The sequence below is a fragment of the Anabas testudineus genome, chromosome 11 (assembly GCF_900324465.2).
Source record: "Anabas testudineus chromosome 11, fAnaTes1.2, whole genome shotgun sequence".
Classification (NCBI taxonomy): Eukaryota; Metazoa; Chordata; class Actinopteri; order Anabantiformes; family Anabantidae; genus Anabas; species Anabas testudineus.
The window spans coordinates 242,056-270,024 of record NC_046620.1 but is presented as its reverse complement, the minus strand read 5'-3'; the positions used below and the strand labels follow the sequence as shown (position 1 = coordinate 270,024).

Here is a 27,969-nt window from a genome sequence, read left to right as displayed (position 1 = left end):
CAGACCTCCTCAGACCCATCAGAACTCCTCAGACCTCCTCAGACCCATCAGAACTCCTCAGACCTCCTCAGACCCCTCAGAACTCCTCAGACCCCTCAGTCCCCTCGGACCATCAGACCTCCTCAGACCCATCAGAACTCCTCAGTCCCCTCAGACCCCCTCAGGGTCCCTGTACCACACTGAACATCTGAAGCCAATGATTTAAAATCAGCCAATCAGCTGCAGCCGGGCGGGGAGTGGGGGGCGCACATAAACACATACAAACACCCGTGCGCGTGCACGCGCACCCCCGTGTCTCCTGTAATTGAATCCTCCGCCGATTCACTGGGGACAGTAGCGAGAACGCGCACACGCACCCTCCGTTTTTGATGGGTAGTCTCGCGCCCACGCCTCCCTAAAAGTGAGTGCCTGTGTGCGCGTGCCCGCCGGTGCCTTTGGGTATGCGCACGGACGGACCGGAGCTGCAGCAGCGGGAACGTTACCGGAGCGTTTGGACCGTGACAGACTGTGGACTTTGGTGGACTCTGGTGGACCCTGCATCCTGGTTCTTTCTTTAAAAGCCGGATTCGGAACACGACCTGGTTTCTGTTGAGTTCGTTGCTGTTAAAACACTTTGTCCACCGCCGGAGACATGAAGCTGCAGGAAGCGACGGACTGAAGAACCGAGCAGGTAAAAAACCTGGGGGGGGGGGGTCTCGAGACCAGGACTATAAAACCAAAACCTGTGTGTGTGTAAACTCCCATAATCTATAAATAATAATCCATCATCTAAACCGACTGTCAGGTCCACATAGACCCCGAATCTCGCTGGGATGGTTCCGTTTTCAGGTTCACGTGTCATTCAGGAACGGGGGGACCAGCCAGTAAAACCAGTAAAAACCAGTTTAGATGTTCCGAGTCCGGACTGGTGTTTGATACAGATGAAAACTGTGAAGTTTTCCTTGAACACAAACAGTGTCGTCAAAGTAAAAATGTCGCAGAAAGGAATGAAAGTAGAAACAGTAGAAACAAGAGAAATAAACAGTAGAAACAAGAGAAATAAACAGTAGAAATAAAAGAAATAAACAGTAGAAATAAAAGAAACAGTAGAAACAAGAAAAACAAAGTAGAAACAAGAGAAACAAACAGTAGAAACAAGAGAAATAAACAGTAGAAATAAAAGAAACAGTAGAAACAAGAAAAACAAAGTAGAAACAAGAGAAACAAACAGTAGAAACAAGAGAAACAAACAGTAGAAATAAAAGAAACAGTAGAAACAAGAGAAACAGTAGAAACAAGAGAAATAAACAGTAGAAACAAGAGAAATAAACAGTAGAAATAAAAGAAATAAACAGTAGAAATAAAAGAAACAGTAGAAACAAGAAAAACAAAGTAGAAACAAGAAAAACAAAGTAGAAACAAGAGAAACAAACAGTAGAAACAAGAGAAATAAACAGTAGAAATAAAATAAACAGTAGAAACAAGAGAAACAAACAGTAGAAATAAAAGAAACAGTAGAAACAAGAGAAACAGTAGAAATAAGAGAAATAAACAGTAGAATAAAAATAAACAGTAGAAACAAGAGAAACAGTAGAAATAAGAGAAATAAAAAGTAGAAACAAGAGAAATAAACAAGAGAAACAAGAGAAACAAACAGTAGAAACAAAAGAAACAAACAGTAGAAACAAGAGAAACAGTAGAAACAAGAGGAACAGTAGAAGCAAGAGGAACAAACAGTAGAAACAAGAGAAACAAACAGTAGAAACAAACAGTAGAAACAAGAGAAACAAACAGTAGAAACAAACTGTTTCAGTGAAAAAAGGATTTTCTGTAAAATTGCATTGTACTAATAACAGTGCACAGCAGTACACACAGTAGTACTGTGCAGTATTAACACATAGATGTGGGAGAGGGAAATACAACATGTGACGTTATCGAATCCTGCAGAACCGCACTGATAAACAGAGTCCAAGATGATCTGAGACAAAAGGAATTTAAAAACTTTTTATTTCTGTGAGTTTTGAAAATAATAATACTAAAATTAAAAAAAAACTAAATGAAAATGTTCAGCATTTCACAGCCAGAGAATGTGAGCTGAAAGTCAAAGAAAATATCTGAGCATCTGTTATCTGATTGTCTGTGTCTTTGAACACACCACAGACTCATCGGCACCTAAACCTGAAGCTACTCGAGACAAACGTGAGAGACCTACTGCGAATGTTCACTTACTTCACATTCACACATCCCTGGAGCTCATTTTAGATGTTACTTCCCTATTTGTGGTTCCACAAATACACAGAGCCCCTATCTAGCATTGGACAACTGTTGTTGGCGTACTGCCCAGAAATCCCAGCAGCTCCTGAAGGGAATTAATGTCGTTATTATTATTATTATTATTATTATTTATTTTTATTTTTTTTATTAAAAATTAAAGTTAGAAATAGAAACCGTACAGTTCTATCAAGGATACACTTTGGTCCATAGAACAGGTTGTTTTATTCCTTCTTAAATACCTCTGCTCTGTTTTTCCCTGCAGCTCGTCTGACAGGAGAAACATCATGTTACCCAGGTGTCCCAGGCTCCTCCTCCTCCTCCTCCTCCAATCATCTGCATCATCTATGTCTGCTGAAAATACCACTGAGGATCTTCAGGAGGTGACGTTGGCAGCCATCTTGCCCTTGACTAACACAGACTATGCTTGGTCGTGGCCTCGTGTGGCGCCAGCACTGTACCAGGCAGTGGGAAAGGTCAACGCGGACCCATGGCTGCTGCCGGGCCTGAAGCTCCGACTGGTTCACGGCAGCTCGGAGAACCGTGACGGCTTCTGCTCGGACTCCATGGCCCCTCTGGTTGCCGTCGACCTCAAGCTGTCCCATGACCCTTGGGCCTTCATCGGGCCTGGCTGCGACTACTCCTCCTCTCCTGTTGCCCGCTTCACGACCCACTGGGAGGTTCCCATGGTAACAGCTGGAGCTCGCGCCATTGGATTTGAGCCTTACGCCGCAGTCACCAACACAGGCCCCACCCACAAGAAACTGGGCGAGTTCGGCATCAGTATCCAGGACACATTTGGGTGGCGGCAGCACGTCATGCTCATCTTCAGTGACAACAAGGACTCCAACGACGACCGGCAGTGCTACTTTGCCGTGGAGGGGCTCTACACGGTGCTCGGCACCCGCAACATCACCATCCGAGACCACCTCATCGAGGCCGACATCAACTACAGGGCAATGGTCCAGGAAATTCGAGAGAAAGGCAGAGGTGAGACTTCTTTTGTTCCTTTAGTGGTCGGTGTACAAGCCCTGGTTAGACAATCTTTTCTTTCTTTTCTTTTCTTTCCTGCTCGCCGTTGTTTTTCTACTTGACAGTTGGTGGTCACCACTTTGGGCTGTGTGAGGATTCTGGTCTAAGGACTATGTAATGCACTGTGTGAGGATCCTCACAAGTAGAGGAGACCATGTGTTGGACCACCTGTAAACTAAATTAATCCCAGCTTTGCTCCCTCCCTTCGTTTGTATGTTCCAGCTGGACCAGTGCTGCACATGGAGAGGGTCCACGTGCAGCAGGTCCTGGCTGGTACCGACCCGTGGACTCTCTATCAGATAATTTTCAGGACCTTGACTTCTGTGTTGTTATTTTTTAACTGTGAGACTTCACCCGGCCCGTCCGTGGTGCAGAGACATGAACATGAAAACAGAAAACGGGTGACGCAGGTTTAGTTTAGTTTAGTGTGTGATGACAGCATGTTGAAACGAACACGGATGATCGTCTGCTGGTTCCAGTTCGACACGTTGAACTGGGAACACTGGGCGGTTTTTTGTTGCCAGGTTGATGTTGACATGACAGAAATAACCATGTCACACATTGAATCACACACATGTATGTGCTGAAAACACATGCTATCTGGGGCCATGTGTTGCCCCCGGCAACATTGAATGGAGAGTAATTACTGTCGTGTGTGTGTGTGTCTTTGCTCTTTCTCAGATTAATATTCTATGGAATATATATATATATATAGCTGGAATCATAAAATGTTGTTGTAGCGAAAACCTACAGTCCTGTTTGTTACCGAGATTTTGTGTGGAACGATTCCACTAATGAACTAAAAGACAGTTTAGAATCATGTTCATCCAGTTGTTGTCTAACAGAAGTCAAACTGTTGGCAGCTCTCACAGTTATGTCCTGACCGTGGCAGCTTTCACACTCTGTCTCACCGTGACCATCGCCTGTCGCTGCTTTTCTGTGACTTTATTAAATACGTGTGATGGTCACACGGCAGCAGCAGCATCGATACGGACGTCTGTCTCCACACCGAGACAGAGGCTGTGACTTCATTAATTATGTAAATGTCCGGTATCGAAGGTGCAGAACAAACAGATTCACAGTTTGTACAGTGAAACAAAGCGGCTGAGCTCAGGATGAGTCCTCTGACTGCAGCAGAAATCTGAAATCAAATGGAAATCAGGACTGAAGGTAATACAGAGCAGAAAGGCCACTTTAACCCCCCCCCCCATCACCAGCACAGAGAACATTAAACAGTCTTTTAACCAACAACGTTATAATAATAATAATAATGTTTTTGTGAGGCTGCTCCGAGGGGAGATCACACCGTCACTGATCTGCAGCTCATAACGAACGTTAGAGGCGGGGTCTGTGATAATCACCATGGTGACTGACGAGCTGAGCAGTGAGGTCAGAGGAGGAAACTGGACACTGGGCCAGAACTGGTCTACAGTCTGATGTGCCTCTGTGTGAAACACAAAGAGACTCAAAGCCATCACAGAGGCTTACAAACTGTCATGGTCTGAGCCTGGGGGTCTTGGTCTCACAGGGACTGGGGAGGCATTCATGTGTCTCTGTATGAACTAAACGACGGAGGGATGAGAAAAGACAAAAACAGTGTTCTTTCATTTCCTTTTTTTGTTCCATCCTTCTAGTTTTCTCCTCTGTCTCTGCTCCTTCCTTCTTACAAGACAAAAAATATTTCCTGCTTCCCTTCTTTTCTCATAGAAAATAATGTGAGGAGTTCTTCTTCTTCTTCTGTAGTTGTCTACCTGTGCTGTCCCTGGGATATCTTGAGGACTCTGATGGTGCAGCTCTGGAAGGAGGGGGTGGAGTTGGAAGAATACGTCTTCTTCTTCATTGATCTGTTTGCTGAGGGTTTAGGGGCACAGGGCCCAGTCAGACCATGGTACAGAGGAGACCAGGATGATTACGCAGCCCGACAGGCCTTCAGGGTGAGAATCTCTAAAATGACTTGTCTGTTTGTATATTAAAATACTTTCGTACTGCAAGCTTTTCTCCACGCACACTGGCTACATTCAGTTAAAGGTTTCAATAATGTGGGAAAGTGGGACCTTTACTGGTTTTTCTTCTCTGTTTATGTGGTTTTTAACATTGAATGTATGGGTCTGGCTTCTGTAGCTCCAGCTGTTCTTATAAATAACAATAATCATCATCATACTTTTTATTTGACAGCACCTTTCTGAACACAATCCACAAACAAATAAAACAAAGAGGACGAGGCAATAACAGATTATAGTGAAATCTTAAACAGGTATGTTTTGAATCTGGATTTGAAGACAGGAAGAGTCGGTGTCTCTAAATCTGCTCCACGTGTTGCTGAGATGAGCAGAGGGCACGGTGAGAAGCATGGAAGAGGAAGATCTGACGGGGCGGGCGGAGGTGGATATGTGGAGGAGATCTGTATTTGATAGAGCGAGTGAAGTTGTGGTGGGCTGGACTGATGTGTTAAAAAGAGGATGTTTTGGTGATAAAACAAGCAGATTTTCGATTTTGAACCAGTTGGAGCTTATGGAGGGATTTGTGGGGGAGGCCAAAGAGGAGAGAGTTACTGCACTTACCAAAGTGGTACATGAACTTCTGACAAACATGGATTCTAATTGAACATTACTTGACTTCAGTGCAGCTTTTGACACCATAGATCATTTTATACTACTAGATTGACTTGAAAATAAATTTGGTGTCTCTGGATTGGCTCCTGTGTGGTAAAGTCCTACTTATCGGATAGAACACAATTTGTTTCTTACAACAGCACCACATCAACAGGTACTAAAGTGAAATATGGAGTACCACAGGGCTCGGTTCTTGGCCATCTCCTATTTTCTCTCTACATTTCACCGATAGGTGAAATTATACAAAGTCATGGAGTTAACTTCCACTGTTATGCAGATGATACGGAGCTCTACAGATACATATGCAGGTCTACTAAATTAGAGCCCTGCTTGTCGATGCTAAAAAGCTGGATGTCACAGTTTTCTACTTCTTAATCCAGATAAAACAGAGATGCTGGTCATCGGCACACCTCAGCACCGGCATTACTTTGATCAATTAACCATAAATGTTGACAACTGTGTGTTTTCTCAGAGCCTGAGAGTCTTTTTCTTCAAGAAATTCTTTCACCTACACAACACAGCAAAAATTTGGTCTTCTCTGTCCATGGGAGATGCTGAGAACTTAATTTATGCCTTTTTATCAAGGCAGATGGCCACCTTGAGCCCGGTTTTGCTTGAGGTTTCTTCCTCTAAAGGGAGTTTTTCCTCTCCACTGTTATGGGAGGGGTTGGGGGGGGGGGGGGGGGGGTTAATGTTGCGTAAAAGGAAATATGCAGACCCAGTGATGTCATTGATGTAGGACTGGAATAATAATGAGTTCTTGAGAATGACACCCAGACTCACGTTCTTCATGTACAATAAGGAGATTCAGTGTGTAGACGTGTTTAATTTGTTTTCTTTTGTAATAATGTTTGTTATTGACTTTCTCTGAAATCAAGAGAATTCTTTTTTAAATAGTTACAATAGAAATTCATTGATCCTGACTAACAGTTAATATCCAGGAGACTGGAACCTTGAACTTCACAGTTTCGCAGTAGAATTGAATACGGACTGGTCCTTTAGGTTTATCTTCATATCTCCAGAGTTTTTTACTGAGTGAATGATGCTGGTAAGATAAGGTCAGTGGACTGTTTGCAGTTACCTATATAACCTATATTTTGTATCTGTCTGTTGTCAGAGTGTGAAGGTGCTGACCTACCTGGAGCCTCAGAATCCAGAATATCGTCACTTTGTGGAAACTCTGAAGAGCGACGCAAAGAAAATGTTCAACTTCACCATCAAAGACTCTCTGGTAGCAAACACACTTGCTTTGATAAAGTTAAAACCAATTTTTTCTGTTGTTGTGTGACCTGAGATTTGTCTGAAAATGTTTGGATCTGAGAAAAAGACTAACGCAGAATCAATACCTGCAAGTGTAGTTTAAAACTGAAACTATGTATTTAAGACTCAGGTGGGATTTACTGACAATAAACAACATCAAAACAAACCGGATCTCTTTTTTAAACAGCAGCGAACTGATCAGGAAACATTCTGGTGAATGTCTTGACTTTTTGTCTCCCTGTCAGTATAACCTGATCGCTGGAGGTTTCTATGACGGAGTGATGCTGTATTCTCAGGCTCTGAATGAGTCTCTGAGCGAGCAAAGAGGACTGGGACCAAGACCAGGAAGGCTCCAGAGGCCTAGACATGACGTGGTGACCAGGAGGATGTGGAACAGAACCTTCCCAGGTGAGGACTCATGTTTGTGGTGTTCCTTCGTCTTTTCCCACGCATGTGTTCTGGAAACTCCTCTGAGCCACATGGGAGCGTTCAGCTCAACCAATCACAGCACAGAGCTGGATGAGAAAAGTCTGGATTAAAAATAATATAATTTATCAAAAAACCACAAAACACATAAATATCCCACTGACAGCTGCAGTAAAAACAGAGTCTGACTGTTTTCTTCTGAACTTATCTCAAGTCTTATCTAAAGCCTCAACACAGACATGAAGTCATTGTTTCACCTACATTTCTGATTAATGGACCATGTTCCTGAGCTTTATGACCCGGTTTATAAAAGGCTGCTCCTTCACTGTGAAGCTAAATGTGTCCGTGTTAGAGCTGAAACTGTCAGATCCAAAGTTACACGTAATTTCAGATGTATGTTTTTGCGCTACTGAAATAGTTTCGGACAGTTTACAATTTCCAGGCCTTCGTGCTGTAATCCATCTTGAGACAACTCTGTTCTGATTGGCCAGCATGGTTTCCCCAGTTGGCTGCTTTTATGCTAAGCTAAATTTGCTGTTTCCAACTTTTATGCTCAGCTAAGCTACCTGTTCTAATTGTGATGCTAAGCTAAGCTAACTAGGACATGTTTTCTCAGATGTATTTCATTCTTTTATTAAATCTTATGATGTTGTTTTGAACTTCCAATCAGAGTCTTGCCCTGTTAGTGGTTTCAGTCCCAGACGTCCTGACTTCCTATTCCAAGTTTTCCCATTGTTCCCAGTGTCACAGCCAGCTGGTTCATATTTACACTGTGGTGCTACGCTAACTCCCTGCTGACACAGTGAAGACGTGTGGATAAACAACCTCCTGTTCTCATGGCAACCATATAGAAAATGGAGGCTCCTGATTGGTCGATCAGGCTTTAGTAGTTAATAAACCAGCGACTGATCAGAGAGAAACTGGATACACTAACTACATATACACTAATACAACTCTGTAAAAACTTGGTGAGACAGGTTCTGCATTCAGAATGTTCAAAGTATTATGAAGGAAATGTTACACTGAATCTGAATCTGACCCCAGCGCCAGCGAAGCTGAACCTCTGCATTGTTTCCAAGTCAGGAAGTCGACGCTCATCAGTCACTGAGACAGTTCCAGGAAAAAGCTGGACGTTTAGAAAAGACCAAGAGCACTACAGACAGCAGGGAAACTACAGACAGCAGGGAAACCACAGACTGCTCGGAAACTACAGACAGCAAGCACACTACAGACAGCAGGGAAACCATAGACAGCAGGGAAACCTTAGACAGCAAGGAAACTACAGACAGCAGGAAAACCTTAGACAGCAAGGAAACTACAGACAGCAGGGAAACCTTAGACAGCAAGGAAACTACAGACAGCAGGGAAACCTTAGACAGCAAGGAAACTACAGACAGCAGGGACAACTACAGACCGCAGGGAAACCATAGACAGCAGGGAAACTACAGACAGCAGGGAAACCATATACCGCTTGGAAACTACAGACCGCACGGAAACCTTAAACAGCAGGGAAACTACAGACAGCAGGGACACTACAGACCGCAGGGAAACCATAGACAGCAGGGAAACTACAGACAGCAGGGAAACCACATACCGCTTGGAAACTACAGACCGCAGGGAAACCTTAAACAGCAGGGAAACTACAGACAGCAGGGAAACCACAGACAGCAGGGAAACCACAGACAGCAGGGAAACCACAGACAGCAGGGAAACCACAGACAGCAGGGAAACCACAGACAGCAGGGAAACCACAGACAGCAGGGAAACCACAGACAGCAGGGAAACTACAGACCGCAGGGAAACTAGAAACAGCAGGGAAACTAGAAACAGCAGGGAAACTACAGACAGCAGGGAAACCACAGACAGCAGGGAAACCACAGACAGCAGGGAAACCACAGACAGCAGGGAAACCACAGACCGCTCGGAAACTACAGACAGCAAGCACACTACAGACAGCAGGGAAACCACAGACAGCAGGGAAACCTTAGACAGCAAGGAAACTACAGACAGCAGGGAAACCTTAGACAGCAAGGAAACTACAGACAGCAGGGACACTACAGACCGCAGGGAAACTAGAAACAGCAGGGAAACTACAGACAGCAGGGACACTACAGACCGCAGGGAAACTAGAAACAGCAGGGAAACTAGAAACAGCAGGGAAACTACAGACAGCAGGGAAACCACAGACAGCAGGGAAACCACAGACAGCAGGGAAACCACAGACAGCAGGGAAACCACAGACCGCTCGGAAACTACAGACAGCAAGCACACTACAGACAGCAGGGAAACCTTAGACAGCAAGGAAACTACAGACAGCAGGGAAACCTTAGACAGCAAGGAAACTACAGACAGCAGGGAAACCACATACCGCTTGGAAACTACAGACCGCAGGGAAACCTTAAACAGCAGGGAAACTACAGACAGCAGGGAAACTACAGACAGCAGGGAAACCACAGACAGCAGGGAAACCACAGACCGCTTGGAAACTACAGACCACAGGGAAACTAGAAACAGCAGGGAAACCACAGACAGCAGGGAAACCACAGACAGCAGGGAAACCACAGACAGCAGGGAAACTACAGACAGCAGGGACACTACAGACCGCAGGGAAACCATAGACAGCAGGGAAACTACAGACAGCAGGGAAACCACATACCGCTTGGAAACTACAGACCGCAGGGAAACCTTAAACAGCAGGGAAACTACAGACAGCAGGGACACTACAGACCGCAGGGAAACCATAGACAGCAGGGAAACTACAGACAGCAGGGAAACCACATACCGCTTGGAAACTACAGACCGCAGGGAAACCTTAAACAGCAGGGAAACTACAGACAGCAGGGAAACTACAGACAGCAGGGAAACCACAGACAGCAGGGAAACCACATACCGCTTGGAAACCACAGACCGCAGGGAAACCTTAAACAGCAGGGAAACTACAGACAGCAGGGAAACTACAGACAGCAGGGAAACCACAGACAGCAGGGAAACCACAGACAGCAGGGAAACCACAGACAGCAGGGAAACCACAGACCGCAGGGAAACCACAGACCGCTTGGAAACTACAGACCGCTTGGAAACTAGAAACAGCAGGGAAACTACAGACAGCAGGGAAACCACAGACAGCAGGGAAACCACAGACAGCAGGGAAACCTTAGACAGCAAGGAAACTACAGACAGCAGGGACACTACAGACCGCAGGGAAACCACAGACAGCAGGGAAACCACAGACAGCAGGGAAACTACATACCGCTTGGAAACTACAGACCGCAGGGAAACTACAGACAGCAGGGAAACTACAGACAGCAGGGAAACCACAGACAGCAGGGAAACCACAGACAGCAGGGAAACCACAGACCGCTTGGAAACTACAGACCGCAGGGAAAGTAGAAACAGCAGGGAAACTACAGACAACAGGGAAACCACAGACAGCAGGGAAACCACAGACAGCAGGGAAACCACAGACAGCAAGGACAACTACAGACAGCAAGGACAACTACAGACAGCAAGGACAACTACAGACAGCAGGGAAACTACAGACAGCAGGGAAACCATAGACAGCAAGGACAACTACAGACAGCAGGGAAACCACAGACAGCAGGGAAACCACAGACCGCTTGGAAACTACAGACAGCAGGGACAACTACAGACTTTCTGCCTTTCTGTGGGGAGTTGCATGTTCTCCGTTGTTCCGTTTACCTCAGCCACCGTCCGGAATCGTGTCGCTCAGCCTGTCATAGACCGGCTTCTGTATTGGTTCTGTCTGAGGAGAGGATCTGGGATCCTCAGGATCATTAATCACAACGGTTTAAAATGATTCTTTTAATTAAAGCAAAAGCTGAGTCAAAAGGTAAATCAAGCTCTAGTTCAACTTCCAGAGTCCTGAGATCCCTGACGTGATCTCACAGCAGCTTGTCCAACAACATGAAGCAGCAGCTGATGTCGTGGCGCCGGGTTTAAGGTTCTGGATTGATTTGGAACAGCCAAAGAAAGAGAAACAAGCTGTGCCTCGTCGTCAGAGCTGAGGTTCACCAAGTGTGACAATGTCTCCATCCATCAGAGCAACATGTTGCTTTAAACATGAAAGAAAAACTTTCCTGTTGTTTTAGTTCATGAGACATCTCAAAGACAAACATACAAGACATTTAGTCATGTGGAAAAATACACAACAGATGGACCGAAGCTGTAAAACTGTTAGAGACGGATCAGTGAGTGTCCACAAACACTGAGACAATGAGCGGGCGGTCGGGTCAGAAACAGGCGAGACTAGTTGATTTGGACAAATCTTAACAGAGTCCACAGGCGCAAGACTCCAGAACAGGTCCAGCTGAGTGTCACCACTCTGCTGTCAAATAAAGACAAATTGTCCCCAGATGTTTGTAAGGTGACATTGAAAGGGGCAACATCAGACAAGTCCCACCAAGAAAGAGTGGGACAGGACAACAGATAAAAACACAACAACAAAGGGACGGCTGGCTTGACCAGAACAGACAGGAAAAAACTCCATCAGCAGAAAGACAAGGGGGTGCAGAAAGTGACAGCTGGGCTCAGCTGGAGACGGCGGCCTAACGAGATCAGACAGCTTCCACGTCAGGTTTAATAAAGAATGAGCGTTAAAATTGATCCAAATGACTCTGTTAGGTCACAGCTCCGACACAATTCGACGTTGATTACAGAGCAGCTGTGTCTTTTATTGTGAAAGGAACTTTTGGTTTCCTGCTGCAGGAAACTGAAATCAGTCAGGTCAAAGGTCAGGGAGCACAGCAGAGTCGGAAACACAACAACAGGCTCCAACACCTAGACCCATAGGAAATCTGACCCCCTATGTGGAGAAATCTGACCCCTATGTGGAGAAATCTGACCCCTATGTGGAGAAATCTGACCCCCTATCTGGAAAAATCTGACCCCCGAAATCGGACCCCCTATGTGGAGAAATCTGACCCCTATGTGGAGAAATCTGACCCCTATGTGGAGAAATCTGACCCCCTATGTGGAGAAATCTGACCCCCTATCTGGAAAAATCTGACCCCCGAAATCGGACCCCCTATGTGGAGAAATCTGACCCCTATGTGGAGAAATCTGACCCCTATGTGGAGAAATCTGACCCCTATGTGGAGAAATCTGACCCCTAAACTAACTAAAATCAAACCAAATGAACTCCTGAACATATTCTACTAGATCTAGATCTACGTTTGATTAACTGGGATCAAACATCCTGCAGTGAAAGTGTTGTTGCCTTCACTGTGTTGTGTTGTTGTCTTCACTGTGTTGTGTTGTTGTCTTCACTGTGTTGTGTTGTTGTCTTCACTGAGTTGTGTTGTTGTCTTCACTGAGTTGTGTTGTTGTCTTCACTGTGTTGTGTTGTTGTCTTCACTGTGTTGTGTTGTTGTCTTCACTGTGTTGTGTTGTTGTCTTCACTGAGTTGTGTTGTTGTCTTCACTGTGTTGTGTTGTTGTCTTCACTGTGTTGTGTTGTTGTCTTCACTGAGTTGTGTTGTTGTCTTCACTGAGTTGTGTTGTTGTCTTCACTGTGTTGTGTTGTTGTCTTCACTGTGTTGTGTTGCTAGCTTCACTGAGTTGTGTTGTTGTCTTCACTGAGTTGTGTTGTTGTCTTCACTGTGTTGTGTTGTTGTCTTCACTGAGTTGTGTTGCTAGCTTCACTGAGTTGTGTTGTTGTCTTCACTGAGTTGTGTTGTTGTCTTCACTGTGTTGTGTTGTTGTCTTCACTGAGTTGTGTTGCTAGCTTCACTGAGTTGTGTTGTTGTCTTCACTGAGTTGTGTTGCTAGCTTCACTGTGTTGTGTTGTTGTCTTCACTGAGTTGTGTTGCTAGCTTCACCGTGTTGTGTAGTTGTCTTGACTGAGTTGTGTTGCTAGCTTCACTGAGTTGTGTTGTTGTCTTCACTGAGTTGTGTTGCTAGCTTCACTGAGTTGTGTTGCTAGCTTCACTGAGTTGTGTGGCTGTCTTCACTGAGTTGTGTTGCTAGCTTCACTGAGTTGTGTTGCTTGCTTCACTGAGTTGTGTGGCTGGCTTCACTGCGTTGTGTTGTTGCCTTCACTGTGTTGTGTTGCTACTTTCACTGTGTTGTGTTGTTGCCTTCACTGAGTTGTGTTGTTGCCTTCACTGTGTTGTGTTGTTGCCTTCACTGCGTTGTGTTGTTGCCTTCACTGTGTTGTGTTGCTACTTTCACTGCGTTGTGTTGTTGCCTTCACTGCATTGTGTTGTTGCCTTCACTGCATTGTGTTGTTGCCTTCACTGTGTTGTGTTGCTACTTTCACTGTGTTGTGTTGTTGCCTTCACTGCATTGTGTTGTTGCCTTCACTGTGTTGTGTTGCTACTTTCACTGTGTTGTGTTGTTGCTTTCACTGCATTGTGTTGTTGCCTTCACTGCGTTGTGTTGCTACTTTCACTGCGTTGTGTTGTTGCCTTCACTGCGTTGTGTTGTTGCCTTCACTGCGTTGTGTTGCTAGCTGCCGAGCTCTCTCCCGCTGCAGTTGTTTGGCTTAATGACACAGACGGGAACATGGTGCTGGGACGAGCTGATGCTGCTGATAAACAGGCTGCTGCCTCTGCTCTATATTAGATTGTTGTGCTTTCATCCTGCGGCACACAGTGACACAGCCAGCAGCTATTAATCACTGGGCATGTGCGTCAGAGGGGTGGATGGATGGATGGATGGATGAATGGCAGTAAGAGTATGGAAGAAGATGGGTAAGTGGTCCAGTCTGGGACGAAAATGTATTTTTATTTTATTTGATATTCTAAACCACCAAACACACACACACAGGACTCTGCAGCTAACAAAAACAAAACATTTGCTGTAAAAGCAAAAACACTGGAACTGTGTACATGTACATACTGTACTGTGAATAGATACTATGCCATGTATTTAAATTCAACCCTCTCTGCAGGAGTGATGGGTGTGGTGGAGATGGACAAGTTTGGAGACAGACAGATCGACTTTGCTCTGTGGGACATGACAGACATCGACTCTGGAGAGTTTCAGGTAACCCCCTGTTGGCTGTTCTGAAATTAACAGAACCTGTTCCATCACTTGATAAAACTCACTTCATCTTCATCTTGTGTGTGTGTGTGTGTGTGTGTGTGTGTAGGTGGTGTGTGTGTATAACAGCAGTGTCAGACAGCTGGTCATGCTGACTGGACGAAGCTTCCAATGGCCGGGTGGATCTCCACCTCCAGACGTCCCAGAGTGCGGCTTTAAGAACGACAAACCAGCCTGTCTCGCACGTCGGTATCACTTTCCATGGCTTATGTCCATATCGTCCATGTCCTGAATTTTTTATCTGACAGCTCGCTGGTAGAGAGGCGAGAGGACGAGGGGTGCTGCGTGTGCTCCACACACCATTTAAACGTCCTTACAAAGATGCCTACTCACACAAATATGATATGAGCGGTGTGGTTTCCCTTCTCTTGTTCTCAGGTACGGTGTCGATGCTTCAGATGGTTGCCATAGTGATCTGCTTCGTCTTTGTCATCATCGTTATTGTGACCGTCTTCATCTACAGGTGAGTGCAGTCTCACGTTTGTGTGTAGCTGTGGGGACACTCGCTAACTCACAGGTCCTCACAAAGATAGAAGTAGACACACACACACACAGCCCCTCCCCTCCCTGATGCTTTCCTCTCTGCTGTGATGGACTGATCACAGCGAGGTCCAGGGTGAAGGATGGATGGATGTGATCCCTCCATTTCTTATTGGCCATCATGGCGTCATAACGAGCCGAAGTCAGCTCTGATTGGCTCAAACTGGAGTCTTCAGATTTTTTATTTTATAATTTCATTAATATAATTAACTTAATACAAACTAATCTAGCCACAGGGGTTGCAAGCCAGTGACTTCTGTGCCGGTCCCAAGCCCGGATAAATAGAGAGGTTTGTGTCAGGAAGGGCATCTGGCCAAAATAACCATGCAAATCATTCACAAGACTTTCATTCCGGATCGGTCGAGGCCCAGGTTAACAACAGTCGCCACCGATGCTGTTAACCTACAGGGTGCCGGTGGAAATTTGACTACTGTTGGTCGAAGAAAGAGGGGAGGCAAAAGGGTTTGTTGTCATAGAGAGAAGGGAAAAGGCAGGAGCATAGATCTGAGAATAGGGACTTTTAATGTTGGCACGATGACAGGGAAAGGCAGAGAGCTGGCAGACATGATGGAGAGAAGGAAGGTAGATGTTCTGTGTGTGCAGGAGACAAGGTGGAAGGGCAGCAAGGCACGTAGTATTGGAGGAGGATACAAACTGTTCTACCATGGTGTGGATAGGAAGAGAAACGGGGTAGGACTGATCCTGAAGGGGGAGTTTGTGAACAATGTCCTAGAGGTGAAAAGAGTCTCAGACAGGGTGATGAGCATAAAACTAGAAATTGAAGGGGTGATGGTGAACGTAGTCAGTGGGTATGCTCCACAGGTTGGCTGTGAGTTAGAAGAGAAGGAGAGATTCTGGAGTGAGTTTGATGAGGTCATAGAGAGTATCCCCAGAGGAGAGAGAGTTGTTGTTGGAGCAGACTTCAATGGGCATGTTGGTGAGGGCAACAGAGGTGATGAGGAGGTGATGGGCAGGTTTGGTGTAAAGGAAAGGAATCTGGAAGGACAGATGGTGGTGGACTTTGCTAAGAGGATGGAAATGGCTGTAGTCAACATTTACTTCCAGAAGAGAGGAACACAGAGTGACATACAGAAGTGGAGGTAGGAGTACACATCCTATGTAAACTAGGTCATTTGAGAGAGGTTAGTGACTGCAAAGTGGTGGTAGGAGAGAGTGTAGCCAGACAGCACCGCATGGTGGTGTGTAAGATGACTCTGGAGGTCAGGAAGAAGAAGAGAGGGAAGTCAGAAAAGAAGACCAAGTGGTGGTAGCTAAAGAATGAAGAAACTTGTGAGGAATTCAGACAGAAGTTGAGACAGGTTCTTGGTGGTCAGGATGAGCTTCCAGATGACTGGGAAACTACAGCAGAGGTTATCAGGGAAACAGATAGGAAGGTGCTAGGTGTGTCATCTGGAAAGAGGAAAGAAGGTAAAGACACTTGGTGGTGGAATGAGGAAGTACAGGAATGCGTCCAGAGGAAGAGGTTGGCTGGAAGGAAGTGCAATGTAAAAAGGACTCAGGAAAGTAGACAGGAGTACAAGGAAGCGCAGCGTAGAGTGAAGAGGGAGGTGGCAAAGGCCAAACAGAAAGCTTACGATGAGCTGTATGACAGGTTAGACACAAAGGAAGGAGAGAAGGACTTGTACAGGCTAGCCAGACAGAGAGATAGAGATGGGAAGGATGTACAACAGATAAGGGTGATTAATGACAGAGATGGAAAGGTGCTAACAACCCAGGAGAGTGTGCAGAAAAGATGGAAGGAGTATTTTGAGGAGCTGATGAACGAGGAAAATGACAGGGAAAGAAGGGAGGAGGATGTGGATGTTGTGGAGCAGGAAATAGCAGAGATTGGAAAGGATGAGGTGAGGAAGGCTCTGAAAAGGATGAAGAGTGGAAAGGCTGTTGGTCCTGATGACGTACCTGTTGAGGTGTGGAAGTGCTTAGGAGAGACAGCAGTGGAGTTTCTAACCAGTTTGTTCAATAGGATTCTAGAGAGATTTAGAAGATGCCTGTGCAATAGAGGAGAAGCGTTCTGGTTCCGGTCTTTAAGAACAAGGGTGACACGCAGAACTGCAGCAACTACAGAGGAATAAAGTTGATGAGCCACACAATGAAGCTGTGGGAAAGAGTAGTGGAAGCCAGGCTTAGGAAGAAGGTGGAGATTTGTGAGCAGCAGTATGGTTTCATGCCCCGTAAGAGCACCACTGATGCTGTTTTTGCTTTGAGAATGTTGATGGAAAAGTACAGAGATGGTCAGAAGGAGCTGCATTGTGTCTTTGTAGATTTATAGAAGGCATATGACAGGGTGCCGAGGGAGGAGCTGTGGTACTGTATGAGGTCGTCTGGAGTGGCCAGAGAAGTACGTCAGAGTAGTTCAGGACATGTATGAGAGAAGTATGACGGTGGTGAGATGTGCTGTAGGTCAGACAGAGGAGTTCAAGGTGGAGGTGGGACTACACCAAGGATCAGCTTTGAGTCCCTTCTTGTTTGCTATGTTGATGGACAGGCTGTCAGATGAGGTCAGACAGGAATCTCCCTGGACAATGATGTTTGCGGATGACATTGTGATTTGCAGTGAGAGTAGAGAGCAGGTGGAGGAACAGCTGGAGAGGTGGAGGTTTGCTCTGGAAAGAAGAGGCATGAAGGTCAGTCGTACTAAGACAGAATACATGTGTTTGAACGAGAGGGATCAAGGTAGAAGCGTTAGGTTACAGGGGGCTGAGGTGAAGAAGGTGCAGGAGTTTAAGTACTTAGAGTCAACAGTTCAGTGTGATGGAGAGTGTGGAAAAGAGGTGAAGAGGCGAGTGCAGGCAGGTTGGAGCGGGTGGAGGAAAGTGTCAGGAGTGTTGTGTGACAGAAGAGTGTCAGCAAGACTCAAAGGAAAGGTGTACAAGACAGTGGTGAGACCAGCTCTGATCTATGGGTTAGAGACGGTAGCAGTGAGACAGAGACAAGAGGCTGAGATGGAGGTAGTAGAGATGAAGATGTTGAGGTTCAGAGGGACGGCTCACGTTGCCTGTGTTAGCGACAAAGTCAGAGAGGCCAGACTGAGATGGTTCGGACATGTTCAGAAGAGGGATAGTGAGTATATTGGTAGAAGGATGTTGGAGATGGAGCTGCCAGACAGGAGGACAAGAGGACGACCAAAGAGGAGATATATGGATGTTATAACAGAGGACATGAGGTTGGCTAATGTTAGGGTAGAAGATGTTCATGATAGAGTGAGGTGGAAAAGGATGATTCGCTGTGGCGACCCCTGATGGGAAAAGCCGAAAGAGAAGAAGAATCAACTTAATACAAACTCACACAAAACAAGTCCACATTGTCCTCTCCTTTGGTTATGAAATCCTCCTCCCCAGCTACAGCCTGGTGTGTTTAGACTGAAAACTGACTTGTTTTTTCGGGTTCGGTTTATTTGGGTTAAGTATTAATTTTGATTACGTTTAATTTATACCTAACTAAGATTGGTATGGCAGGACTTAATCTTAGGATCTTCAAAACACTCACAGGTCCAGGATTTTAAGGGGTTCACAGATATATGACCTCACACCATTGTGATCTGACGATTCAAACAGCTGCTCAAACTGTTTTATGTTTGGTCTGCACAGCTGACCAAGAGGGTGTGAGCTTACACGTATTTGATCCGACGTGACACTGATGCTAACATTGAGCTGTGTGTTCGTGTTTTTAAAAGTGAAGCAGCTGAGCGTACAGAGGTGGGTCGTTCGTTCCATCATCGTGGAACCACTGAGCGAAATGGTTTAACCTGGGATTTGAACCTGATGCAGCAGCTCCATGAAGCCAGTGCAGAGATCTGAACAGTGGTGTAACGTGTCCTTTTTACTGATCAAACATGAGACGTGCTGCTGCATTTTTGATCCTCTGGAGGTTTGATGGTGCAGCTGGTGACACCGTCAGTAAGACACTGAAGTAGTCAAGACCAGATATGACCAGAACCAGAACAATAAGTTGTGTTGTTTAGTCTGAAAGGTCAGGTCTGATCTTTGTGATGTTGAAAAGGGCAAGTCTGCATGACTATACACTGACTACTATAACTTAGAACAATTACTGAACCTCTGTCTTGGAGAGGTTGAGCTGAAGAAGCCTCTCTCTCATCCAAGCAGTGATGTCAGCGAGGTAGTAGAAGTCAAGTACTGTGAAGTAGAATTAAATAGAAAACTCTACACTCACACACACCTGTCTTCCTGTCTGTCAAACAGGAAGTTAAAGCTGGAGAGCGAGCTGGCAGCTCAGCTGTGGAGAGTTTTCTGGGACGACGTTCATATGAGCAACTTGGATAAAGTCCTGAAGAGAACCTGCAGCCGACTCACCATGTCTCTGGTAACACAGAAAACTCACATTAAAACAAGGTGAAACTGGTTTCCAGTACCCTGTGACTGGACTCTTTTGGTTTCTATGCAGAAAGGATCCAACTATGGCTCCCTGATGACCATGGAGGGAAATTTCCAGATCTACACTAAGACAGGATACTATAAGGTCTGATGGCGCCTGTTGACTCCCAAACCCACTGAAGCAGCTGGTCTGCAGACTAATGTGTTTTTTTTTGTGTGCTGCAGGGAAACCTGGCCGCCATCAAGTATATCAACAAGAAACGCATCGAACTGACCAGGAAGGTCCTGTTTGAACTAAAACATGTAAGAACTCTGGTGTATTGACCAGGATTTACAGGATCAGTGTTTCTGTAGACCATTAGTGGTTCTAGACTGACTGACCAGTCTGAATATGGAGACTGTGGGAGTCTTGCCTAATGGATTTGAACCTGCTGACAGATCTCCCTACTAACCGACCGACTAACAGTCTGATCAATCGGTTTCAATCTGACTCTGACCGATCTGGTTTAGTGTCTTAATCATGGGATCAGTTCCCTGCTTGTTGACGGTCTCTATGGGATTTCAACCGGCCAACCTTTTAATCAACTACCTATTGAGTTACCCTCCCAACTATCAGCCCACCACCCGACTGTCTGATCAAACTGTCTTGTCTGGCAGAAACAGAGACCCACATACGTCATCACTGACCAACTCACATACATAATGAATTTCAAACCAACCTACCAACTTACTTTGTTCACCAATTATCTAGTTTGTTTCGGTTGTTGGGTGCTGACGGTGTTGTTGGAATACTGACCCATCATTCTAACTATTGACTAACTGACCAGCCTGCCTCCACCCAGACCCAGCTACCGAATAAGGTACCGACCTACTGACTGACCAGCCAACCCACTGAGGTTGGCTGCTACAATCTAATTTTGTGGTTTAGTGCCATCCTGATTGGATGTTGATGTTCTGTGGGATTTGAACCAGCAACCCCCTGTGTTATTGCAGATGCGAGATGTTCAGAATGAGCACCTAACCCGCTTTATTGGCGCCTGCATCGACCCACCAAACATGTGCATCATCACAGAATACTGTCCCAGAGGCAGCCTGCAGGTATTGTACAGCAGCATAGTGTGAATGAAGTCAGTGTTACCGTCTGGAAAACGGCCATTGCACCTCTGTAGACACCTTTATATATATCATTATATATACTGTACCCTGCTATCATCTCACCCGGCCATCTACCTTTATAAATTTACCCATAACTCAACCCTCTAGAATTCAGTCAGTGCTCTGTATCCATCTATCATACCTCTTTACCCCCCCCATCAGCCCCTCAGTGCCCTTTTTGCTCCACACAGCAGGAGTAACTGTTATGTGGACTCTTTCAGCTCCAGTCCTCTAACATTCTTTCATCCATCAGATGTTCTCTCCACCTCTCAGCTATACTTATCTGTCAGTGCTGTAACATAGCAACCTCTCCGTAACCTAGCAACGTGTGAACACATGTCAGCTGGCTGTAGGTGGATGTGGGCGATGTGGGCTTTGGGCTGTTGCCAGATGACCTCTGGACCCCACAGTGTCAGTTTAACAGAAGCAGCTTTGACTTGTTCAGCACCTTTAAAGGAACTGATTTCTAAGAAACTACAGCGTCCGCATCACAACACAAACCACCTGAAGAGCTCACACATGACATGTCAGCAACATTTTACTGCTTTGGAGGTTAAGACCTGGTCGGTTCACGCTAGAATCAGGTTTAGTGAGTGTTTAGAGAACACACTAAATCAATGTAGGAATTTTATCACTATAGGACATGATTGTATTTCTGCGTATATTTATCTTCTAGGACCTGATGGAGAGCGACAGCATCGCTCTCGACTGGATGTTCAGATACTCTCTCATCAACGACATCGTTAAGGTAACGACCTGTTAGTGTTTCCATGGAAATGATGATGCTGTGACATTCCGTCCAGACCACAGCTGCTGTAGCAGAGCAGAAACACAAACGGATTGTTCAGGACCAGTCGTCCTGAGTCTCCGTACTCGGAACCTCAGGACGTGTATCCTTGGAACTGATGGACACAGGTTTGACTGATCAGTGATTATTGATTTAATTATTGATTGGGTTCATGTGCAGGGCATGGCCTTCCTCCACAACAGTGTCATCGTTTCCCACGGTAACCTGAAGTCTTCCAACTGTGTGGTGGACAGTCGCTTCGTGCTGAAGATCACAGACTACGGTCTGGAGAGTCTCCGGACCAGCAGCTGCCCCGAGGACGTGCACGCTTTCTATGCACGTATGTCCACATTAACACACACTGATTGGGACTTCTGCTGTCTACTACGCACACTCACCCCCACCCGTCCTCCCTGCAGGTAAACTGTGGACGGCTCCGGAGCTGCTGAGGTCAGACTGCCCCCCCCCCTTGTGGGACTCAGAAAGGAGACGTTTACAGCTTCGGTGTCATCCTGCAGGAGGTGGCCCTGCTGAGAGGTGTTTTCTACCTCGACACCCAGACTCTCACCCCTAAAGGTCAGTGACGGCTTTTTCCTGCTGACCTGAGTCGAGTCAAAAGCTAAACTTGAAATGTGTGACGACGTGCACATGGCCGACCGGCGCAGGACATGTGTCGCTCGCTCGCTGTGTCGTTAAAGTAAAGCACTCGTTAAACTGCTGAAGCTCTGCCACCTTTTATTCCTTCCTATACCTCTGTTCTGCTGCAGGAACTTACAGACCTGTAACTGAATTTGGACCCATTGTCTTGGGTCCTGTTTCCTCTGTGTGCTGTGGAGATGGGCTGCAGAAGCTGAGACCCCCTCCCCCACCTCATGCTCTGTTAACAGGAGGAGAACCTGGTGCTCAGTAATCTGGTTTCTCCTCTGGATCTTAACCTGGTTACTTGAGTCCATGTGAACTTACATGACAGATGTAAATAAACCATAGAAACCTGTTGTTTCAGCCTGTGGTGTCTCTGGTACCAGCACGGTTTAGCGGGTCGGTTGTGTGTATAAACTGACACGAACTCCGTGGGAAAACAAAACAGAACCATGAGGTTCAGGTTGCAGCTGGGTACCGGACGGTTCCTGCAGTGAAGAGAGGTTCTTCCCAGTACGATGAAGATCAGCTCCTGTTCCTGGAGACAAATGTGATTTATAAAGAACTCAAATCCAAACAGAACCTGATTGGTTCTGACAGCACCAGAGGCAAACACGACCGAAACCACCGCATCCATTGTGTGTGTGTGTGTGTGTGTGTTAAACTGTGTGTGTGTGGTGTGTGTGTGTTTGTGTGTGTGTGTTAAACTGTGTCTGTGTGTGTGTTAAAGTGTCTCTGTGTGTGTTAAACTGTGTCTGTTAAACTGTGTCTGTGTGTGTGTTAAACTGTTTGTGTGTGTGTGTGTGTGTGTGTGTGTGTGTGTGTGTGTGTGTGTGTGTGTTAAACTGTGTGTGTGTGTTGTTTACATTCCATCGTTACCACGGTACCTCCCATCTGTCATCAGGATGTGGATCAGTTCTCACGATGCCGCCTCCTTCACTCTGATGCTTTTACTGTCGGACCAGTTTTACTACTGGACTTAGAGCAGGTTTCAGTCTGGACTCCCAGACCAGCACGGTCAGTTTGGTTTGGACCGGACAACCAGAGAGCAGGCTCAGGGCCTGAAAAACTGATCATCAATAATGAATCCGGTCTGTGTGAGTCCAGAGTGAGTGAGAGACAGACAGACAGACAGACAGTGTCTCAGCTCAGACATTATTCTAATTGACACTTTATTTAAATTCTTTGTCCACATGTTTTTTCTGGATCAGTATCTTCAGGACACTTTGACATGTGACAGCAGGAGCTGGTTGGTTAACACAACCCCCCAGACATGCAGTAAAATAATGTAGTACTTCATAGTACTTGAGTAAATGTACTTATATCATGATATAGTAATGTCCTAAATGGTTTTCAGTAAAGTTTATACCTGACACACTTCAGGAACAGTAGTTTAACAGATGACATCGCTGTGGCCCCCCCCAGAAATCATCCGGGTGATTATCCAGGGTGGTGCCCCCCCCCTTCGTCCCTCGCTCTGCTTCCACAGTCACAGTGAGGAGCTCGGAGCTCTGATGCACCGCTGCTGGAGCGAAGAGCCGAGCGAACGACCCGACTTCAGCACCATTAAGATCCTGCTGAGGAAACAACACAGGTGGGGTGGGGGATGGGGGGTTCTGTAGGTTTGGGTTATTGGTACCTGTAGAAATTAGTCTGAACATCGTTCTGTGTCCTCAGAGGCTACGGTTCCAACATCCTGGACAACCTGCTTTCCCGCATGGAGCAGTACGCCAACAACCTGGAGGAGCTGGTGGAGGAGAGAACACAGGCATACCACGAAGAGAAACGCAAGGCCGAGGCCCTGCTGTACCAGATACTACCGCAGTAAATATCCACGCAGAATAGTCCACAATACTGCAGCTGTACCTGAGACTGTGGTATTACTAAATCAAAAATGTGCTAACTGTGTTAGGTGGAGTACTATCACTTCATGTCTGTGTCTCTGCTTCAGTTTAGTCGCAGAGCAGCTGAAACGAGGTGAGACGGTTCAGGCCGAAGCTTTCGACTCTGTAACCATCTACTTCAGTGACATCGTCGGCTTCACCGCCCTGTCTGCTGAGAGCACGCCGCTGCAGGTCAGTAGAATTCAGTAGAACATACACAGAGCCCGTCTTCCTGATCAGTCTGTTGATGTCCCTGGATCTGATGCTGCTGCCCCAGCAGACAGCAGCAAAGAATATTGAACTGCCTAAAACAGACTGGTAACAGAGAACGTCCTGTTTCACACATTAAAGAAGTAGAGTCTGCTCTGTCTCTCCCTCTAAACAGCCTTTGTGTTTCATCTCCAGTCCAATCTGTTGGACACATTTAACACATTTAAGGTCTTGTGATTGTTTCCACACCACTTTACAAAACAGTCCACCAGCCTCTGTACTCTGCCTCCTCACCACCACTGATACACCTCCTGACCACAGGGTCATCTGAGAACTTCTGCAGATGACAGGACTCAGTGTTTGGTCTGAAAGTCAGAGGTGTACAGGGTAAAGAAGAAAGGGGGGAGGGCAGTCCCCTGTGGTGCTGATCACCTGCTCAGACTCACAACCTCTCAGCTGCACAAACTGTGGTCTGTCTGTCAGGTAGTCAGTTCATTTAGAGCAGCTGGAGACGAACATCTCAGCAGTAGCACGACATGATGTCTTCCAAAGCTTCCGCACACGCTCCTGTCTCAGGCTGAGGTTGAAGAGGTGCTGTAAGATCCCACAGAGCTGATCAGCACAGGCCTTCATGTGACTGGACTGATGTTCCTCTGGACGTCAGTGTAGAGAATCCATTAAAGAACATGAACCATATTAATGGCTGCACTGGGTTCCTGATCAGTCTGATTCTGTTTCTATGTAACGCCAAACCTTTGCACAGTACTTATCCTCTCACATGTTGATAAAGGATTTGACTTGACTTACACTCAGGAAGTGCAGCACAGATCTGTAACTACAGGGCGCCATCCAGTGGTGGAGAGCAGTGTTACAACAACACTGAACACTGGTACATGTTTCAGTTTTATGAGGTGTAAATAATAATAATAATAATAATAATAATAATAATAATAATAATAATAATAATAATAATAATAAATGCAGGATTATTTTAAGATGCAGAGAAAGTTGTAGAAGAGTTCTGTTTTCAGCAGGGTTTTAAAAATTAAGAATGAGCTGCTGAGCGTACAGAGGTGGGTCGGTTGTTCCACCATCGTGGAACCACAGAGCTAAAAAGTTTAGCCTAGGATCTTTTGAGGTGAGGGGACCACTATCGTTGTTCTCTCTCAGACCACAGTGAGCGAGAGTGATTGTAGACCTGAATGAGGGAGTTCAGGTACCGGTGCTGTCGAGTCGACCACTCTGTAGGTAAGAGTCAGGACTCTGAACCTGATGCAGCAGCTCCATGAAGCCAGTGCAGAGATCTGAACAGTGGTGTAACGTGTCCTGTTTACTGATCAAACATGAGACGTTCTGCTGCGTTTTGGATCCTCTGCAGGTTTGATGGTGCAGCTGGTGACACCGTCAGTAAGACACTGAAGTAGTCAAGACCAGATATGAGCAGAACCAGAACAATAAGTTGTGTAGCAACTCACTAAATATCACGTTTTTCTGCAGGTCGTGACCTTGTTGAACGACCTTTACACCTGTTTTGATGCCATCATTGACAACTTTGATGTTTACAAGGTAAAAGACACCGTGCTAAGCTAAGCTAGCAACGCCCTGCAGTTTGGGGTTTGTAGGAGAAAACTGCCAAGTTCAGATTTGAAACAGTAAAAAACTGAAAACCTTCTGCCCTCAGGTGGAGACCATTGGTGACGCCTACATGGTGGTGTCAGGTCTGCCGGTCAGGAATGGTAAACTACACGCCAGGGAGGTGGCCCGGATGTCTCTGGCCCTGCTGGACGCAGTCAAGAGCTTTAGGATCCAACACCGACCAAACCAGCAACTGAAGCTTCGTATCGGCATCCACAGCGGTCAGTGAGAGTCGGTGAGAGTCAGTGAGAGTCAGTGAGAGTCAATTCAATTCAGTTTTATTTGTATAGCGACAATTCAAAAACAACAACAAGCAGCAAGAACATGCAAGCAAGGGCAGGTCAACTGGATTCTGGAGATGTACAGCTCCAGGTTGAGGTCACCTGCAGAAAAGTACAGAGAGAGAAGGAGACAGAGAGGAGGAAACACAACTACAGGAGAGAGAAGACACAAAGTTAATGACATGAAATGGTAGAATTTGAATGGATATAGGAGAAAGGAGAGAGGAGAGGAGCTCAGTGTATCAGTAGAGGTCCCCCAGTAGACTAACCTATAGCAGCAGAACTAAGAGATGGTTCAGAGTCACCTGATCCATCTCTAACTATAAGCTTTATAAAAAAGGAAAGTTTTCTAGAAAGAAGTCTAGTCTTAAATGTGGAGAGGGTGTCTGCCTCCAGAACCTGAACTGGGAGCTGGTTCCCTGGGAGTCAGTGTCTGTGAGAGTGTGAGTCAGTGAGTGTCAGTGAGAGTTGCTGAGACACGGGTCTAGAGACATCAGTTACAGGTTCATGGTCTTTGTGTGTGTTCAGGTCCAGTGTGTGCAGGTGTGGTCGGACTGAAGATGCCCAGGTACTGTCTGTTCGGAGACACTGTGAACACAGCGTCACGCATGGAGTCCAACGGAGAGGGTAAGACTGTCAGACAGACAGACAGACAGAGGACAATTTCAGGTGCCATAAACAGACAAAAACTAGAGACCACAGAAAGTTATACAGAGTTCTTAGACAAGTTCATACGACCATCTGGACCGTTTTTACCTCCAGACCAGGAACCAAACACCTCAGCCCTCTGGCTGATGATTTTCCTTTACTGAGCTCTGTCTGTAATTACAGGCCCTGTTGCAGCTCCAACACTCACTGGTTCTTATGTTTTCTGCAGCTCTGAAGATTCATGTGTCAGAGGCAACTCGTCAGGTTCTGCAGGAGTTTAGCTGCTTCCACCTGCAGCTCAGAGGAGAGATTGAGGTAAAAGGAAAAGGACGCATGAGAACGTACTGGTTGCTGGGAGAAGACAACGCCACCAACTGACGGAGGAGAGCACTGACTGTCAGTACATTATGAATTAAAGAAATGAAAAAGTAAGAAACACTGGACAGATGACTGACAGACATCAGAAATAAGCAGCTGGTATGATAGTCCTCGTCCTCCTCTCTGATTGGATGTTTACCTGACAGTCTGGACTTGTACGGATACAAGTCTTAGCCATAAACAAACAAACACAGAATGACTGTAAAAATTTCAATCTCATCAATTGTAAATGCTAAAATAAATAGTTTGCTTTATGATGTTTGTGTCGAAACTTCAAACCCCTGTTGCTGTTAAACTTGAATTCAATATTCCAAGAAGTTTCCTAGAGAACACAGCTCCACTTAAAACCAACTAAAAAGTCTTGGAGTTGTTTAAAATGGAAGCTTACTCGTTTTAATTGATTCTGAAACAGGTTCCATTCACACAGAATTCCAGTGACATTACATCATTGTTCATACAAAAAGTAAATCTACAAATCAACTGAACATGTCTGAACTCACCACCACCACAATCTGCTTTAAATGAACATGACAACATCACCTTTAGCTAGAACTGTGCTTCTGGGTCCAGAAGGTCCGGGTCTCCAGCCTTCAGCGATGCTGGATGAGGGGTGAGCTGGACAAGTGAAATGATCTCCTGTAAAGAGGCACCAGAACCTGAAAAGAGCCGAGCTGGGTCTTCTTCTGTTTAGTTTATATTTTCTATGTCCAAGACGAACGGCACACATCACATTGAAAAACAAACTGGAGCAGTAGTAGTAGGCTATCACGTGTTTGACTTATGACGTCAGATTAAATAAAACATGTATTATTACATGTGA

The 27,969-nt window shown here is 45.8% G+C and overlaps 1 protein-coding gene and 1 long non-coding RNA gene across 2 annotated transcripts; one reads left to right on the top strand and one right to left on the bottom strand.

Annotated features, from left to right (window-relative positions):
- The first annotated feature begins 14 nt into the window (after positions 1-14).
- npr1a (natriuretic peptide receptor 1a) lies at positions 15-27,407 on the top strand. The gene is given in 23 exon segments (XM_026349720.1): positions 15-670; positions 2,516-3,240; positions 5,026-5,216; positions 7,012-7,125; positions 7,400-7,562; positions 14,490-14,584; positions 14,691-14,826; positions 15,020-15,104; positions 19,402-19,522; positions 19,604-19,678; positions 19,759-19,836; positions 20,527-20,631; positions 21,365-21,436; positions 21,656-21,815; positions 21,895-21,926; positions 21,928-22,051; positions 23,540-23,708; positions 23,792-23,938; positions 24,066-24,189; positions 25,705-25,773; positions 25,889-26,063; positions 26,652-26,750; positions 27,001-27,407. Coding segments are annotated over 22 exon segments (3,186 nt in total). The 5' UTR covers positions 15-670; positions 2,516-2,537; the 3' UTR covers positions 27,150-27,407.
- Positions 26,616-27,953, bottom strand: LOC113155284. The gene is made up of 3 exons (XR_003298114.2): positions 27,690-27,953; positions 26,980-27,062; positions 26,616-26,756 (listed from the first exon to the last, which is right to left on the bottom strand). It is a non-coding gene; the product is annotated as an uncharacterized LOC113155284 (long non-coding RNA).
- Positions 27,954-27,969: the final 16 nt, after the last annotated feature.